The sequence below is a fragment of the Thamnophis elegans genome, chromosome 2 (assembly GCF_009769535.1).
Source record: "Thamnophis elegans isolate rThaEle1 chromosome 2, rThaEle1.pri, whole genome shotgun sequence".
NCBI classification, from domain to species: Eukaryota; Metazoa; Chordata; class Lepidosauria; order Squamata; family Colubridae; genus Thamnophis; species Thamnophis elegans.
In genome coordinates this window covers 48,951,492-48,971,030 of record NC_045542.1, presented here as the reverse complement: position 1 = coordinate 48,971,030, position 19,539 = coordinate 48,951,492, and the positions used below count along the sequence as shown (strand labels likewise).

Below are 19,539 nucleotides of genomic sequence, written 5' to 3'. Positions count from 1 at the left end.
GCCACAGGGTGGCTATATAACAAGAAATTCTGTGGGGAAAGCATCAGTCCTCCACAGATCTTCACCACGTATTGTACTGTCAAAAAACCCCTGAAAGGAACAGAAAATCATCACTGGGTTCTTCTTCACCTTTTCTTTGCAAGATTTTGGGAGGAGATACTCCTTTGGATCTCAAGACATTATTGTAGTTTTGCACCTCATCTTTGTGAGGTAGCTCTTCTACTTTCTAAATCATTTCATTTTCATCACTTCGTCTGTCTGTTGGGCTTCCTTTGCCCTCTGTGATCATGAAATACTACTGCCCAAGCTCACTTCCTAGGTACAGGCGATATGCAAGGCGCCTCAAGACTGTGCATTTCCCCAATGATGTTCTCTTCCAGGACCACATTCGACAGGGTGACTTGGAACAAGTAGGACGTTTCATTCGGGCCAGGAAAGTCTCCTTGGATACCATCTATCCCTCTGGTACGTGTAAGACCGATTGGAGGGTGGCTGAGTAGGAAGCTGTTTGATCCCAGTGGAAAATATGGGTTGAATGTTAGGCTGCATTTTCAGTGTGATTTAAGGAAACAAAAGGTTTTCCTTCCTGTCTCTCAGTTGCCATATAGCCCACATTATTTTAATGGAATCACCCAAGAGTGGTATAAGCCTAAAATATTATAACTTCTTATAGTACTCTCATCAACTTATTTCCTTTATGTAGATAGTAATTTGCTTCAATATAAATGAACAAACCAGGATGGGCAATAAAATAGAGGACATGCTTCTCAGAAATACTTCGAAGGCTTATGCTTAACTCTAAGTTTGAAGTAGTTTGATGTCTTTGAGGCATTAACTCTGATTATTATCTCAGTGCATGGAAATCTATGCAAGAAAAAATTGCAAGAGAAAAGATGTGAGAAGCATAGAAATGATGACAATTACAGGTTGCAAAATCCCAAGTAAAATTATGGCAGGATGACCTTAATCTTTCTGAAAGACATTGCTTAGTCTTGTCTTCCTAGTTTGGTACATTTCAGATTTTGTTGGGACTGTAACTTTCAGAATTTCCCAATGGGCTTTGACCATGATAAGAATACTATGGGCTGCAGCCCTAATTCACATAGAAGGTGCCAAATTGGAAATAATTGGTTTAGGTTATTTTAGCCCAGCATTGTAGGACTATAGGAGTCTCTTTGGGGATCATTTTGCTGTTAAGGAGACTGGCTTTCGTTGACCTTTTGTTAATCAAATAATTTTCAAAGAAGCTTAGAAAACTTACTCAGGAATCTTGATTGAACTTCTACTTCCTTTTTTGCCTAAAGTGAATAATCTTAAAAAAACATCAACAGATCTATGTGGGTGCAAGTTAACTGAACAGTTTTAGTTATCTTTCTTTACTTGAAAGATTTTTCTTATGCTAAAATAAAAATGTGATAGGATCCCCCTCAGTTTATAGTGCCCCTCTCTGTCAGACTAGAGTTTTGATATATCATCTTTTCCAATTAGGAATGGCTGCCATCCATGAAGCTGTGCTTGCTGGGAACCTCGAATGCGTCAAGCTTTTGATAAAATACGGCGCTGACATAAATCAGACAGATGATGAGGGCTGGACACCTCTGCATATGGCCTGTAGTGATGGCTATGCTGACATTGCAAGGTCAGAGATGCTAGATTGTTTACCTCATTCCCCCTTAGCCAGCTATGCCACGCTCTCAATAAACAAGAATTATATGGCCAAGGAAAACAAGAAGGGGAAAGTGATTGCACTGCTTAATTTCTGGGTAGGGAACTTTGAAGTGACAAGAAAGAAGTACCTGCTGGCTTATTCCAAAAGATGGATGAATCCTCTCTTATCTCACAGTGCTCTCATCCTGACACCAGCAGTGCTTATACCATAGTATTTATTGGCAGATTAACTCTGGTATTGCCAAAATGCCAAGCAAAAAATAAATAAATGGAACCCTTTTATTTTATATAAAAAGTGGTTGTTTTTATGGAAAGAAAAAAATATTTTGATTCACTTCATAACATCACAAAGCCCTCTATATCGCTTTAAATATAATGTATGAGAAGTTGGTACATGTCAGTTGGACAATGCATGTGGGGAAACCAATTTATTTGATTCCGGCTGCAACTCTTGATAGCAGAAATAGCTCTAGGCTTTTGTGTACCACTGTATTCTCCAGGTGTGAATAGTATAATGGGGTGAACCTTTCTTAAAGAAATTTGAGAATAAAGATGATTGAAATTGCAAATTCTTATTGCAATTATTAAAAATGACTAAAAGACATCTAAACCATATTATACAGTGAACTACTTAAATTGACTGAATATTTTTAAACAGAAGTAGGTCAATCCAGACTCTTTCAATCTCTGCTGCATTTCATGACTTTCTCTTTTCTGATCTTCCAGGTACCTTATCTCTCTTGGGGCCCAGTGTGATGCCACCAACAATGAGGGAGATAAGCCATCTGACCTTATTGACCCAGAATACAAAGATCTTGTGGAGCTCTTCCAAGCAGCCCATGTAAACTAAAACTATCTCTTTTCCATGTGAAATCCAGTTTCTATGGCAGACAGCATAATCTGTTGTACAAAGGGGGAAACTAGCAAAGTTGCTCCTATGAAGTTGGTAAGGGAGTGTAAGATCTCCTAAAAGAGGCCATACTATAGCTGCAATAGGTATACTGTATATGAGACTGACTACTTGGGGATTTCTCAGAGATATACTTGAGATAGTCCATCCAAAAAGAAATGCAACATTCTTTATGGTGGTTCATTGTCCAATTCATTAGATGACATATACTGGTTCTGATGGGTGTGACTGTGTAGGTAGTTTACATATACTGTATGTTTGTGATCTGGATTGGACCAGACACCTCACCTCACCACACAATCCTCACAAAATAACTATGAAAATATCTACCTTCAAAATGTAGGTAGATATTTATGTACTTTATGTACATATGGATTATTCTAATCTAAAACATAATGTATAATGTCCTATTTTTAATGTGTTGCCGATTCTAGATTTGCTTTTATACTGTATTTTTTGATTCCAAAACAGCTTTTTATTTTTTCAATAAAGGAATTCCCAAAACCTGGAGTATTTTTCATTCTTCTCTTCTCACATTAATGGTAGCCAAGCTTTTGTTGAATTATTTTATTTTGATTATGATGCAATAAAACTCTTCTCGTAGAATCAAAATCCACATGAGAAGAAGAGCATTTTGTTTTGGAATAAGCAAATCCCAGTGTCCAAAGCAACATGGCTTGTCTAAAAATCAAAACAAAAAATGAAAATGAAACTTCATCCAAGCTTGAATTGTATGGATTCTACTGCAGTTAAACCTCGGGACCTGGCTGTATTATCTGAAAAAGGCATTTTTACATTGCATCCAGTTAACTCTAAACTTCATTGAAATTATGCTACTTGGATATTTTTATAGCATTAACGATATGTAATATGCTGTAAGAAGTTACCTTTTCAATGGGAGGAGGGTAAATAATGCAAGAAGTCACGTAAAACCTGTATGCAGGGATCATGATGTAATGTAACAGCTTAAGAGAAGGTGGATGGTTTATGCCATTCTAATAGATTTTATATATTCCTTTCTGCAACTACTGAGCATCAGGTAACTCTTGAAGCTAATGCATTGTATGTGAAATATCATCTAGCGTAAAGGTCTGAGAGTTCTATTCTCAATAGAGGGTTTGAAGCCCATAAAAATATATATAGCTGCCCATGTCTGAAGAATCCCAAATAGGATAAAACTGATCATATGGTGCCTGCGTTTTTTTTTAAATATTTTTTTTTATTTTTAAGACAAAAACAAAACAACACATCCAAAAACCCTTCCTCAATTTAGTCAAGCATGTCGTTTGGTTACAAGCTTTTGTGCTTCCGTTTTTACATAACTAAATACATCGCTATCATTGAGCATTATGTGTTCAGGTTACCATTAATATTCCTTCATTTCAAACAAACCTTATTTCCTTAAAACCTTAATTATCTATTAAGTAACAATAAATCTTTATAAAATTATAAAATCACCTATCTGTATCTATTGGCCTTACAAGAAATAAAATAAAAAATTTCCATCGACTCATATTGTACATTACTTTCAATTAACCACAATGTCACCAATCATCCATAGAGTATACAATACTTATAGTGTGACATATTCAACTCCAGTAATAATTTTATATTATTAATCCAAGTAGTTATTGAATATTTCAATTCATGTATGTATCAATTATTCATTACATCATTAGTCCATTTAACATACAAAAATCTTTTCAGTATAACATGATCACTACTTACAATTATACATAACGTTCAAAGGATCTGGGATAAGTAGATAGTGTTGTTGATGGTGTTAAAGGTATTGCAAGCTGTTCAAGTAAAACTGCCTTTTGTAGTTGACTGATGATGATTTTGTCAATGCCAATGATATTCAAGTATTATAATTGATTCACAAAATGAAATCATAGCTGCCAGTTTTTTACCTCATATTGGTCTTCATGCACATCAAAGTTTCCCCAAACCTAGGATGCTGTAATCAATGAGTATATGTGAGGATCTAAACAGTGTGGCCTTTTGCAATTGACAGATGGAAATTTGATCAACACGCAAATTTTCTAGGTGTCATCCAAGATTTAGTATGGTACCCCATGTGCCAATATCCACTGAGATCGCTACATTTATGCCATAATCTTTTGATTTTCAGATCTTGATACTTTGCGATCTTCAATTTGTGAAATCATAGTTGGTTCTTTAGCTGATGTTGACTTTCATTCACAGACTTATTTCCAAGAACCTAGGATGTTGTAACAAATTGGCACATTATATGAGTAGATCCAAGCAAAATGGCCTTTTGTAATCGCTGGATGGAAATTCTGTCCATATGTAGATTTTTGAAGTGTTGTCCAAGCCTTTTGGTATGGCACCCACCAATAATGACTGGGATCACCATGGCCAGTTTATGTCATAATTTTTTCAACTTTAATTTTCAGATTTTGATACTTTGTGATCTCCAATTTGTGAAATCACAGCTGCCAGGTCTTAAGTTGGTATTGGCGTTCATTCTCATTGAGTTCTTCCCAAGAACCTAGGACAGTGATGGTTAACCTTTTTTGGATCACGTACCGGGGGGATCATGCGCGGGTAGCGCAGGGGGGTTGTGTGTGGGTGTGCTGCACCCATAATGCTATGCACATGCACACACCCTGCTTTTGGTATGTTTTTCACCCTTCCCAGGCTCCAGAGACTTTCTAGGACCCTGGGAGAGCAAAAACAGCTGCCTCTGCCCACTGGAGGTCCTCACTATGCATTAGATTCCTGCACTTTGAATCAATTGATTTATTTTTTAAAAAAATTCTGGTCTTGATTCCATTAGTTTAAATAGCTTGCTTTTGAGCAGCCAAAATCAAGCATTCAGTCCCTTTTTGAAAGTTCCAATTGTAAGCCATTGTCAGATTTTATTTTTATCCACTTTTCTTTTGATCTTTTGTAGAAATTAGCCACGTAATGCTTTCCCTTACCAAGCATTCTAGTTGGGTTTTTATTACATTTTTTCAATGTTCATGTTATGTATCCTATATATTTAATAAATTGTGATTTTTACCTTACATCAGTGCTTCTTCTTGGCTGCCTTTTACATAGTCAGCCAATGCACACTATTTTTTCTTCAACTTTGACCTGAAGTAAACCTTTGCCTCCATTTCTGCAGGGCAAGTATAATCTATTAACATCTCTACAGGAATCTAATGCATAGTGAATAGTCATAGGTTTTCTTGTTTTTTGGTCCAAACTGTCCAATTCAGCTTGTGTTCATTTAAATAATTCATGTCGTGTATCATATTGCAGGTATGGCCCAAGAGCTGATGGTATTTCCACTGTTCAAATTCGTTTTAGCAATTTTAACATTACTACTATTATTATTATATATATTTATAGAGTATATCACAGAAGTGAGTACCCCCATCACATTTTGTAAATATTTAAGCATATATTTTCATGTGACAACACTGAAGCAATAACTCTTCAGACCTAAACCCTGTTGAGCATCTGTGGGTCATCCTGAAACGGAAGGTGGAGGTGTGCAAGGTCTCTAACATCCACAAGCTCCGTGATGTCATCATGGAAGAGTGGAAGAAGACTCCAGTGGCAACCTGTGAATCTCTGGTGAACTTTATGCCCAAGAGGGTTACGGCAATGCTGGAAAATAATGGTGGCCACATAAAATATTGACACTTTGGTCCCCATTTGGACATTATCACTTAGGGGTGTACTCACTTTTGTTGCCAGCAGTTTAGACATTAATGGCTCTGTGTTGCGTTATTTTGAGGGGACAGCACATTTACACTGTTATAAAAGCTGTATACTCACTACTTTACATTGTAGCCAAGTGTCATTTCTTCATTGTTGTCACATGAAAAGATATACTTAAATATTTATAAAAATTTTCCCCAACACAACCTTGAATTGGGCTGAAAGAGTATTATGTACACGTGGACAGTCGTTTCTCATCCTCCTGATACCTTAGTCAGCACTAAGATTGGTCACCTACCCAGAAATCCGACCGAAGCCAGCAGCCAACTATTTTTACATCGCACCTTATCTGCACCCATAAACTCCTCTAGGGACAAGCTGAAAAGATGAGACACCTTAACACCTGGAAGGCTTCCTTGTTCCAAATGGCCCTAGTGAATTGATGATCCGCCTTGGGGGCCTATGTCTGGCCAAGTCCTCCTCCCCGCAACCCCAACCCCCCGCCCTCCTCGGTTTGCCTCTGGGCGCTACTTAAGGCAAAACCCTCTTCCCCAAAGCTCCCTCCCTCCTTCCCCACCGACTCCCCATATTCAAGACCCGCTCTTCTTCCCCAGAGCTTGCCTCGGACTCCCGTTTCCATGGCAACCTTTCCCCGCGCCCTGCCCCGCCAATCCGTTTCCATGGAAATTCTCTCCCGCGGCTACGCGGGGCAGGGGCTCTCCGGACCCACTCGCCCTCAGTGCGCACGCGCAGCCCCGGCCTAGGCGCTCTCTTCCGCCCGGGCCTGGCAGCAGCGAGCGGAGTCAGGGCCGGGATCTCCCCGGGCCCAGGTGAAGGAGTTGGGAGGGTGGGGACCAAAAAAAGGGGGGGAGGGGAAGGCAAGGAAGGGCGCTGACCGCCTTGTCCTCGGTGCCCACCCGGTTGCAGTGCTGAACTGACCCTCGCACAGGTACTCGCTGGTGGGTCAGTGGGCCTAGCGCCGGGCCAGCTCCCGATCGGACTGGCAGTTCGTAGTAGGCGGCGGGGAGAAGGAAGAAAGTGGGACTCCAGATCCTCCTTTCTTTTCCCTTCTGGGTAGTGGCTGGCATCCCATTGCCAAGGCTAGATCTTTTCTCCGGGGTCCGGTGGGCGAAGCTAAGGATGCAGAGATAAGAGAGCAGCAGAACTCCTGCATTGGGGGGGTTCTCCTATGGGGATGATGATGATTATGGGAGGATCTGGGAGTCTTGGGGTCTTTGCACGATTTAGGGGTTTGGGTGGTAGTGTAATACGGTCGATGTGATCAAACAATGCCTGAAATGCCTCTGGTCTGCAAAGCAAAGCAATTCCTGAAATCCAGCCTGCCTTAGGATGACAGGGCTGAGCTCGGATTTTATCCCTTCTCGGTTACTAAAGTAATTTGCTCCCTCATGTGTAGCTAATGGGACACCATCCTTAGTCAGCTCAGCCTTTGTTCTATCTATCCTTTGTCTTTTTTGTTTTAGTGTCACCAACCTATCCTTCTAATACCTAGCCAGGGCTGGGCAAGAGGCAGCCATGACAAGGTGAGAAAGATAAAAATTGAATTTGTACGGGTACCGAATATGTTGGTAGAATATATTATTACTTCTTTAGGACTTTTTAGTCAGCTGTTCTTTCTTGGTGAAGGCAGGCAAATGGTTGAGCTAGAGGTGTTCTGTGTAACTTATCTGATGATGATGGATAATTGTTTGGATCTTGGATTGATTATTAACTTGGATTTGGAAATCCTGTATTCCCGCAGCACATTGAAAATGGCAAAGTGACATGTAACCGACAGAGTCAAGAAAAAAAATGTGTGGCTTATACTGGTATTTTTCCCTTTGGAAAGACCTGAGTGGTGTTAACTTTTGGAACCTAATGCTTGAATTACAATTCCAAGCAATCCAGACCGTTGGCCATAGGGATTGAGGGGAATTGTAATCAGATTTGGGGGAAAGTGGCTGAAGTTAACAATGTCCTGCTTTTTAAATTTTGCCAAAGATCAGAATTTTGTCGCCTATCTCCTTTTTTTCTAGCTCCCCTGTTTCCAGAGTAGTTTACAATGGCAAGAGAAACAGCAGTCCTCGCTCCCCAAGCAACAGCAGTGAGATCTTCACTCCTGCACATGAGGAGAATGTGCGCTTCATCTATGAAGGTGCAGAGTGGGAAGTATTTGCTGCATTTCCGCCAGATCATGGCATATTATGCCACCTTCTATCATGTATATTACTTATGTACCCATACCATTTAACAAGCATTGGTGACATTTTCCCCCATATCTGTTTTTTTTAAACATAGGTATGAGTAAGTGGCGAAAAAGTACTGAAAACGAGAGTCTTTAAAAGTCAAAAACTTTATACATGGCTCTAATGTTTGGGATTGATAGACCAACATTGTAAGTTCTGTATAGTGGGTCATCTAATTGCAAAAAGTATGCTTTCTTTGTTTTTTAAACATTTCTTGTAGCATAGAATCACTGTTAGTGTTTAGGTGGCTGATTCAGTCAGAATGAGCTTCCTTAGTCTGCATGTGAAATATTTTCTTATCTTAATATTCTGCTTTTCTGCAGCATGGCAATCTGTGGAGCGGGATCTCCGCAGTCAAATGGCAGGTGGTGAAAGAGTTCTTGTAGAGGAATATGTGGAGAAGGTACCAAATCCCAGTTTGAAGGGTGAGTTTCATACTGTCAGATATTTTCTTATGACAAACTTATTGACATCCAGTGTAAATTACACATTTCTTTTATGTGAGTATACATTTGAAGATAATTCAGAAGTTTCAATGTGTTCTTCAAGTTCATTGCTTATAATATATATTTTCAGTACTTTGTCATATTAATTAGCTTCTATTTACGGGGTTTAATTTTGTGTGTTCTAGCTGTCTTTCAGGTGTCCAGATAGTTCAAATTCATGATACTTTGGCATCTATTTTTTTCAGTTTCAGTTAGCCCCTTTTCTTCCATGAATTGTATGCTCTGTATCCCTTCAACTACATCCAGCTCAAAGTTCTAGTAATTAACATTACTAGCATTAGCATCAGTAGTGAGGCAAAATAACAAATGGCTGCATAACACAACATCTTTTATATAATTGGTCCTAGACTTTGACATTTCCTTCTGTCTTAACTTTGGACTTTGGCACATGGTGAAAACTATTGTTCACAATGAAATTAATATGTCTGTTGCTGGTCATTGATCATAGTTTCATTTTATATAATCTAGTAGCTGGTCTTACTATTAGCTGGGTTGGGTGCCTTAGTAATAGAATGGTGGAATTGAATGTTTTTAAAAAATAAGTTATATTTGGGGGAACACTTCTGTGGAAATATGCTTATGCAAAAATTAGATATTCTTTAGGATCTTAAAATCAATGTATTGAAAACGAGATATTGGTATTTCTAGCAATAAATAGACTGTAAGCTCCTAGACAAAATATACTCTTTACAGAATTTGGAGATTGCCAGTTTACCTTTCCTTTTGGCAAGGTCCTGCTAACTTCCATTAAAAATTTATTCATGTATTGTGGTAGTTTTCAATATTTTTCACCATCAGCAAAATACTGCACCAAGTTTCCAGGGAAATGGAGAGAACTCTGTTTAAAAATATACACTATAATAGCATAGTGTCTCTTGTTAGGTCAAGAAAATTCTACCTAGGAATCATAATCTAAACTGTGCAGCTAGAAAATCTCTAACATAAAAGGGAGCAAGATTAAATGCATTGTTTTTCAAATGCATATTTGAATTTATGTAATTCAATATTATGTAATTAATAGACTTTAGAATTAATGGCTATTAATCATAAGCAAGAACAAATAACTGTAGCTGGCTTGGAGGTTTTAGTTTAAACTCCTGTACAAAATAGAAAGTTAGACTTGATGGTCGAAGTAGTAGTATCTAATATCCCGGTATTATGATTCTAGTCCAACATTTGATTTATAGTAATGATCAAATGAATGCATTTAGGAAATTCAGAGGTAAAGGATAAAGAATGGAATTTTTCCATATATAAACTTTTACTGGCTCTGAATATTCTTTGTTCTTGCTTATGGTTAAGAGCCTTTAATTCTAACCTCTATGAATTTGATGATTGCATAAATTCAGATATACATTTTAAAGACACTGCATTTAACCTTGCTCTGTTTTATGTTAGAGATTTTCTAGTTGCATGGTTTAGGTTATGATTCCTAGGTAGAATTTTCAGCTCTTTAGAAATATATTTGGTTGCATTGTTGTGAAGATAGCTATGGATTCTTATACTGTATAGAACATATAGTGGAGCATACACATATTTTAATTAGATGTCTCAGTTATCTATAGCCCAAAACAGAATTTAAAGTATTATTAATTAGGTGATGGTATGGAATCCACCGTAGCAATGTTGTTCTTGCTAAAGTCAGTAGGAATATTGAAGAAAATAACATGGGGAATCTGGAATGTTATCCTAAATTTTCTTTTATTTTTTTGACAGCATTCAAGCCTGTTGACTTGAGCGACCTAAAGCGACGGAACACACAGGACTCTAAGAAATCCTAAAGTGACTTGGGCTGGCCCAGCCCCAATGCTGGCATGTGGCCACTGGTACATGAATTTGATAACTTTGTGTTGGTTTCCTCCTTAGGTCTGGATTGTGCCTGGGGCTGGCTCTGAATTTCCTAGGAAGGATTGGCTTTCTGCCTCTTCTTCTCAGCATTCCCTGGCCTGGGCTGCCTGTCTTCATTCTAGAATTGAGCCCAGGAGTTCCTTTTCCTTAGTAAATGACATTTTAATCTGACAATAGCCAAGTGGCTGGCATGTGTCCTGTCTGTCTACATGTGAAATAAGACAGAAGCATTGGGAAACACCAGACCTAGACTCTCCCTAAAGTCCTCTCCAAACCCAGCTCTTCTTAGGGAAAAGCTGAGAGGCTGATGGGAAAGAAGCAGCTGTGGTTATGTAGTCTACTCTGCCAATACAAACCAGGAGATTTTAGACTGCTAATACTTGAGCTTTTGGTCTGAAGAATGGAACAGTATTGCTCAGCCCGTTGGTACAGTGATGATGAAGAAGAACTGAAAAATAGAAGCGTCAAGCCCAGGACAGTTTCCCAAGTGCAAACTTTTTGTGATTCAACTGTATCTGGATAAATCTGACTGGTCTCCCTTACCACGTGCTGAAAAGATGCACCAGATTCTGTGGTTTTTACACCTTGACTAGCAGCCCCAGCTGGGGGGGGGGAGGTGGCATTTCTGAGCTAGCCCCAGAGCCCAGCCCCCGTGCCCCAGCAGGGCTGGGGTCAGCCTTAGTGTGTGCTGTTCACAAGCAAGTGGCAGAAGTACCCATGCTTGTGTCTAGCCCAGGCATTGGTGTTGGGGACCCTACCTAAAATAGGTAGGCAAGGGCATGGTGGCTGTTTCTTTCCCTTTGTTATGTCCCCCTTTGAATTGTGTCTGTCTTTAAGGGGTGTTGTAAATAAAACTGGTTAGTCATTTTGACCTTCTGTTGTGTGACCTTATCTTGCATTCTAGTTGCATTCTTATAGTGGAAGTCACTTAGTTATCTACTACTATATTCTTTTCTGTGACCAATAATCAGCTTCTCCTGACCTAGTATCGCCTTTCTTGGAAAAAGGTGAATATCTATTTTTTTTCTAGTTACTGTAGTTTTAATATTTCGATTAGTCTTCTTAATCATTATTTTGTGTTGGCCCTGGCCAATGGCACACAAAGTGACTATTAACTTGTTTTTTAACTAACCAGATCACCCTAGCCTTTTTTGTTGCATCTTTGGTTCTGATATGGCATACCCCTGAAAGAATATTAAACATCTTTGCTCAAACTTCCATAGCTTTGGATAAAGGAACTTAGCAAATCCCTGTTTTGCAAGAAGAGTCTTCAGAAGTGTTTCCTGATGTTTCCAAATTGGAAGCAACTTTATTCTGTTCTGTTCATTTCATGTTTTGCATACCTGAGGATAATGTTTATATCCTGAAGTGAAAAAGCGAGATTATTGAGAATCAAATGCTTATAGGTGCTAATGTGAGGCAAAGGCTGTTACATAGAGACTATATTTCAGCAATGGGGTACTTCGTGCCTTTTGAATATGAAGAGTTTAGTACAGGTAGTCTTTGTTTAGTAATAGCAATTGGGAGTGGCAGTTATGTCAATGTGGTCATAAAGGGTGACATCACGTGACTGCACCAATTTATGACAGCAGTTGTGACGTTCAGGTTGCTGTCATTAAATTATGCATGGCCATTAATTGCATATGATTGTGATTTGTGACTGCCTGAACGGCTTCCCCATTGACTTTGCTTGTCAGAATCTGGCAGTGAAGGTTACAAATAGTGATCACAGGACTCTGGGACACTGCAACCATCATAATTGTGAACTGAGTGTCAAATGCCCGAACCATCATGGCGTGACTGCAGGGACGTTGCAGTGGCTGCAACTACGAGGACCAGTCATCTCATTTAATGCTGTGGTAACTTTGAAAGGTCTCCGAACAAGGGATCATTAAGCAAAGACTACCTGTATTGTACTATCTGAGTGTTCAAATTGTGGGATCCCAGCTGGCATCTTCAGAGAGTGAACTGTGTACAAATACTGTGGATTAAAATCATACATGCTTTGCAGAAAAATAGTGCAAACACATGCATAAGTTTTTGAGGAGACATTTTTTTAAAGCCTTGACAGTTCCAAGTCAATATATTATTGTCCTACATGGAAGAGTGTATAACCTCAATTCGGGGGACTTTTTGTTTTACTGATAATAGTAAAAAAATTCCTTTGTCCCCAAACTTAATCAGATTACTAGAATAAGAATGGAACTCTCACTTGTTTACAATAGTATAGATTTTTTCTGCTCACCTCATTTTCCTGTCGGTATCTTCCTAGGAAGTTTGACATTTTATTTGGTTTACTTATGCCTTTTATATTTGCTTTAGTTGGGCAATAATTGCTGTAGTCAAATAACAACGTAATAGGATGGATGAGAAACCTGAATATATTTCAGCAAACAATGAATCTTACATATAAAAGCAGCCTGAAGAATTCTAGATTAGAATGTGATACAGACATTTGAAAACATGAATTTTGGATCATTAGATGAACATTTTTCAACTGATCTCAATAGTAAACATAATCTCAATAGGCCCTTGAAAATCAATTGAGGTAAAGGCTTTCCACTACAGGAGAATTCTGTGGTGATTGTCATGTGCCTTCTTCCATCTTTCTTCACAGATCCTGTAGACCAGGGGTCTCCAAACCTTGGCAACTTTAAGACTTGTGGACTTCAACTCCCAGAGTTCCCCAGCCAGCAAATCTGGCTCAGCTGTTCCTCAGGCTTCTGAGCTGTTCCTCAGCCAGCAAAACAAATCTGACTGAGGAATTCTGGGAGTTGAAGTCCACAAGTCTTAAAGTTGCCAAGGTTGGAGACAGCTGCTTTAAACAGGATAGTTGGCATTAAGGGCTTTGGTGAAACGAGAGCTGCTCAGCAGACTTCCAGAATGATTTTCGTATGCTCTCCTCTGCCTTCAAGGGAGTCCTTTCCCAGGACATCATATGATCATTTATCTGAAGTAAAATGTACATCTTACATTGAATACAAACTGAATCTTCCAAGAGTAGACCTGCATGTATTATGCCATATTATATGGTAGCCTCTCGTTTGAATCATTTTATATATGGAGTAGACTAGAATGGTGCCATGTTTGGGAAGTTCTTCAAAATTTAGGTTAAATCACAATGGTGAAAAATCTAAAATCACACCAAAAAAGCTCTTGATTTTTCATCATAAGTGTTAGTTACGTGAATGGGTTCTGAATCTCAGTCTGATGAGCGAGGTGGAATTTAACGAAGGACTTGTATTCTATGAACATAACACATAAGACATTTGCATTTTTTAAAAAAACTTAATGTTCAGAGGTAGTTGTACAACAGAGAAGGAAGACGGCCTCAAAGGACTATAAACAATAGATATTTAAAAGCATTGGTCCATGGGAGGAATCTAGACTGAAGATTTTAAAAGATTAGGGTTACTTAGGAACTTCTAATGTTCGCTTTCTGGACATTGAGTTCTGTAGTTTTTAACTGCTTGATTGATCTTTGATTTTATGATTTATTTTTTTAAAAAAGATTACATTCCCTTTCCTCCCTAACAAAAGGGCTCAGATTTCTCACATGGAATAACTTGATCCTGGATTACAGATTACAATCTGACTAGAAATGCAGTTGCAGACAATTCAGTGTATGTTTACTAGGGTAACAGTGTTTAAGAAGAGTCATATTTTCAGTGACTGAACAATGTTGGCCCTGCCCAATTAATTTATTTTCAACATAAGCCCACATATCAACAATGAACTCTTGAACGCTTTCTCCTTCAGATTATTTAGGCTTCCTCTTTCATTTAAGCATCTTGAATGTTCATTAACTTTTCTCAGACCCTCAACTCCTGGACGCAAGTGAGCCAGTGAGATGCATAATAAGGCTCCAACGCTTTCTCTCTTTTTTTCCTGTTTATACTGTGTTAGAGGAACAAGAGCCCTTAGCCCTTATAAACAGTGTACTTCCATTCAAGCATCTTTAGCAATCTCTAGCTGGCTATTCTGCCACAGGCTACAAGTGAAATTGCAACTAATTTCCCACATCTCCCTATTGCAGAACTTTTGTTTCATATTCTTTCAACCATTCATGTTACCTGCTATTACATAGCTGTACGGCTAGTAAAGATATGTACATCTACTATCTCCCTGTATTTAATTAAATTTCTACTAAGGCTAAAATTACATACATTTGGGAATTTAAAATATAAGAAAGATATTTTATTGCAAGTTTGCAGATGAGGAAAATGTTACTAGACAGGGATTAAAGTCCGCTGAGTTTTTAAATAATATTTTACCGTAGCATTTTGATACTAAAATGTATTGTATGGGTTGTCTTTAAGTGTAGAAAAAATAGAGGGAGGACGTTTGGTGGCGTGGTTAAGGCATCAGAATAGAAACTGGGAGACTTGAGTTCCAGTCTGCCATAGGCTAGAGGCTAATTGGGCAACCTAAAGCCAGCCACTCTCTAGGATAGTGGCCTCCGACCTTTTGGGCACCAGGGACCTGTTCCGTGGAGGGAGTTTTTTCCATGGACAGGAGGGGGTGTGGTTTCGTGTGCTGCCTGCACTTTGTGGATAGGGCTTCACTTGTTTGTACGGCCCAGTTTCTTGCATGCCATGGACTGATGGTGGTCCACAAACCGGGGGTTGGACACCCCTGTTCTAGGAAGCAGGAAATGGCAAACCACTTCCAAAACTTAAAGAAAATTGCAGGGAAAAATGTAGGGAATGAAAAAAAAAATGAAGAAACTGCAAAGGAAAAAAGAATCAGTCTGCAACCCATTCTGTACATTCATGGCCCACATAAATATAAAAATAAAATTAGGGTAAAGCAGATACATAGAGTTAACCCACCCTATTTTGTAACACACACCAAAAAGATAATGCCTCCTATGGCTGTTGTGGGAAAGGGGTTTGAACAAAATTTCAGAAGCTATGCTATGCTATATATGTTTCCTATTTTTTTAAATATAACAAGTCAAAGTGAGCAAGAAAGAAACCCAACAGTGCTTGATTGAACTTTATCTGCATCTTTTAGGTTTCAGCAATGGGAAATCATCCAACTTGACCTGGTTACAAGTGCTTTTTATTTCAAACTATCTAACAAATTTACTCCAGAAAGCCACAAGTGGCCCGCTTCCATTAGAGTTACTAACAATTGGAAATCTTAACTTGATCGCTGTTGGGTTTGTCACAGGCATTTTAATAGCACACATGAGACTGATTCTACCTCTGAGCCTGAACAAAAACAAGTTGAGCTTTCATATGGAGCACTTATACACCTACCAGGTCTTTCCTAATAGGTCGTGTTCCACCTTAAGCCACTTCAAACATTAATAACATGTTACAGAAATATAATAGAGAGTCTAGGAAGAAAGAGTGATTGTGCTTTAAAAGGATATATAAACAATGTTGGCCTATGATTTTTCATATCAAGATCCCAAATCCTCTCCTTTAGTTAAGCCAAGATTTTATTAAGGCCTAAAGCAGATAGTGCTGAGAAGGTAATACTGTAATATTCCAAATATTCATTAGTCTTTGGTTGGAAGTGAACCTACCCAGCAAGATGAGAACTAAGGTAGTTCCCCACTAGACTGGCTTCAGCCAATGAAAAAGGTGAAGTTCTTACTGATCCTTGCAAACTCCCCCCCCCCCCCTTCAATCTTTGTCAATGTAATACAGAATATACCAGGCAGGATAGTAACTAAAATGCAGCTCCCTTGCCATCTCTGTCCCAATGGTCCTCTCATCCAAATTTAGATCATAGATGAGTGGGATCTAATTTTGGACTTCCTGGGGTTTAGCAGCAGCTGCATGACAAGGTAAAATTAATAAAGCAGGCAGGGAGAAAATGGAACAGAAAAGGGCAGAAGGTCTAAAGTGTCTGATCTCAGATGTCACGTTAATAGCAAAATGCATATTTTCACAGAATGTGTCCTGATACTTCTCAGAGGAAAAAAAACACCATATAAAAACATGTGCTGTGCTACTGTGCATTCCAGCGTTCTGGATTGTTCTGAGCCCCAAAAGGTACGTTCTGCACATACTTTCATCCTACCATTATCTTTTTGAAGGGTACAGGAAGTACACATAAAATTGTGCTGGTGACCAATTAATTGGCCACTTCCCAGTTATTTTTTAAAAACAGCCAGATAGCTCAGTTAGCCTGATGGATGCCTACAGAGGTATTCATAGACAATAGATGGATTGCTCCCAGTTTGGCCCGGTTCAGCCCAACTGGTAGTGGAATTCAGGCCTGGGTCGCAGAACCGGCAACAACCCAGGCCTGCCACGCCCACAGACCGGTTCCCTTGCCGCCACTGGGTAACCGCCATTTTGGTTTTTTGTGACTGCGCGTGCACCGTTCACTGTAAATTGTTCTGCGCATGCATGAAGAACAGTTTACAGTGAATAGTGCAGGCACGCGCAGAGCATATCAGGCGTGCGTGGGGGTTGCAAGCCAGTAGTAAAACAGGCAGCAACCCACCTCTGAGTCACCCCATTTATTGAGAATAAATTTAGACCCCACCCCACCCCCATACTGTCTCATAGCATGCATGCATAGGACCATGGAGGTCATCCTAATAGCTCTAGCAAGTCTTTGAAAGGCGTGTTTTCTACATGATGTGATAGCACAATCCTGTGAGGGAGCATAAAATGCCTTCTTGATATATGGGGCAATGGAGGGAGTGTAGGATTTAAAGGCTACCTCTATTAATATACTCAGATCTGTTTTCCTCCTTTGACCCTGAGGGCTTAATGCCATCTCAAGTTAAACTTGCTGGAGATGTTATTCCTCTTTTTACTTTGCCAAAACTAAACCCAGTTACCTCTGAATCTTTAAAAGCCTTCCCAGTTTCCCAATATGAACTGCATAGTTTGACTGTTTTCTCCCATGCGTTTTAGCCATCCAAACTTTTATAGTGCACTGATTTTCAATTTTGACAAAACAAGTGAAAAGCTTTTTAAAAAAAATACTTTATGCATAAGAGATTTTTACCCAAATGACACATATTTCGGCATTTCTATTTTGCATATTGCCTTGTTGGTAATATTAATCAATTGACTTGATATCCTGTCTTCTTACAGGAAATACTTCTTTTTTTAAAAAAGTGTGTCTTTTTTTCTTTTAAAGGATGTGGAAAATGGAAAAAGAATGAAATTAAGAAAATAAACAAATGCTACTGAAAAAGGAAGTAAGTTATTCAAACAAGGAGGAGTAGACTTGTTTGACATATGTTTAGGAATCTAAAAGGTGTTTTTAGGGAAAAATGTTATGATACAGGATATAGTCAAATAAAGGAGGGATAATCCAAAAGATGTGGATTTGGTGTGCATTGAGGTATTGGGCCTGTCTATTGGCAAGAAGGGTAAGCTCACAACAGCCATTAAGTAGCAATCGTACACAGGAGAAGTCTTAGTTTTCTCAACAGAAACATTTTGTGGCCCAAATAATATTAAACACAGTGTGCTTGCAAGGCTTGGGAACAGAGGTACAATCAGATCTTTGAGAACAATGGGATCATTTGTGTCCTCAAAATAGTACAAAGTTGTCCAGTATTTCAAATGATTAAAGTACTGTGAAGAAACCCATAATAATAAAAATAAAACAAGTGGATTGTAGTTTCTACTTAATTATGTGGAAAATTTACAGAGAAGCAAATATATGCCTGGTAGTTAGTGGAATACTTAGTTGTAATGAATTGTCAGAAAAATCATGTTCCTTTAATTAGGAAGAGTTAAGTGTAGTATCCCACACCCATTTTAGAATACATAGTGAGAAAAATTCTCCATGCTAGCTGCCTTTTATCTATCCCTTGTCTCTCTTAAATGCTGATCTCCAAAATATATTCAATCTGTGATAAACATCCTATTCAATCCTCTCATGTTTTTCACTTAATTCCTGTAGAAAGTTAACTTTGAAAGAATATTTTTTGTGTATCCAGATATAAACGGGGGAATTATACTACCCTTCCCTAATTTCTTGATATTTATACTACAGTCTCCAGTCAATATGGCTATTGACATACATTTCTGGAGGATAGCTGTTTTAACAGTCTGGCTGTAAGCTTGATAGGACTCTCAATTAAAATGTCCTCTGAAAGTATTTTCTGGTAGCATTTTGAGTGAAGGTTGCTTGATGTATAAAATAGATCCAGAAAGAGTTGTTTATTATATTGAGAGATGTAAGGGAAGCAAAGTTGAAAAACTGGAAAAGGAAGAATGCAATGAAGAATGTTTTTCCATCTATGGATCAGCAGTCAAGGTCATGTCGCAGCAGGATGGATTAATGATAGCTAGGAGGAGACAAAGGCCAAAATGTATATTCCACTTTAAGGTCTTTTTAAAAAGTACCAACCAAAATGTGATCTGATGCAACTTTAAACCATGGATTTGGGAGGCCCTTCCAAAAGATTGCATTGTAGGGCATGCAAAACCTTGGCTAGATCAATTCTCGAATACAGATCATCTGCCTGGAATCTGCATTGAATATCGGATATTAATACAATTGAGAGAGGCCAGAGGTATTTCACGAGAAGAGTACTCCACTCCTCTACTCACAACCGAATACCCCATGCCACTAGGCTTGAAATTTTGGGCTTGGAAAACTTAGAACTATGCCGCCTATGGTCTGACCTAAGCACAGTACACAAAATTATCTGCTACAATGTCCTACCTGTCAATGACTACTTCAGCTTCAACCA

The 19,539-nt window shown here is 38.7% G+C and overlaps 2 protein-coding genes across 3 annotated transcripts; both read left to right on the top strand.

Moving 5' to 3' along the window:
* The first annotated feature begins 202 nt into the window (after positions 1 to 202).
* Positions 203 to 2,871, top strand: PPP1R27 (protein phosphatase 1 regulatory subunit 27). The gene is made up of 3 exons (XM_032211936.1): positions 203 to 465; positions 1,489 to 1,639; positions 2,395 to 2,871. Exons 1-3 carry the CDS (start codon positions 288 to 290, stop codon positions 2,516 to 2,518), a joined length of 453 nt encoding a protein of 150 aa, XP_032067827.1. The 5' UTR covers positions 203 to 287; the 3' UTR covers positions 2,519 to 2,871.
* A 4,108-nt stretch (positions 2,872 to 6,979) lies between these two features.
* On the top strand, positions 6,980 to 11,732 carry MCRIP1 (MAPK regulated corepressor interacting protein 1). 2 transcript variants are annotated; one of them, XM_032211036.1, is made up of 5 exons: positions 6,980 to 7,086; positions 7,741 to 7,800; positions 8,293 to 8,411; positions 8,826 to 8,927; positions 10,725 to 11,732. In XM_032211036.1, exons 2-5 carry the CDS (start codon positions 7,793 to 7,795, stop codon positions 10,787 to 10,789), a joined length of 294 nt encoding a protein of 97 aa, XP_032066927.1. In that variant the 5' UTR covers positions 6,980 to 7,086; positions 7,741 to 7,792; the 3' UTR covers positions 10,790 to 11,732. The 2 variants fall into 2 exon arrangements, with proteins under 2 accessions (XP_032066927.1, XP_032066928.1); XM_032211037.1 differs by lacking the exon at positions 6,980 to 7,086 and adding an exon at positions 7,105 to 7,205.
* The last annotated feature ends 7,807 nt before the right edge of the window (positions 11,733 to 19,539 follow it).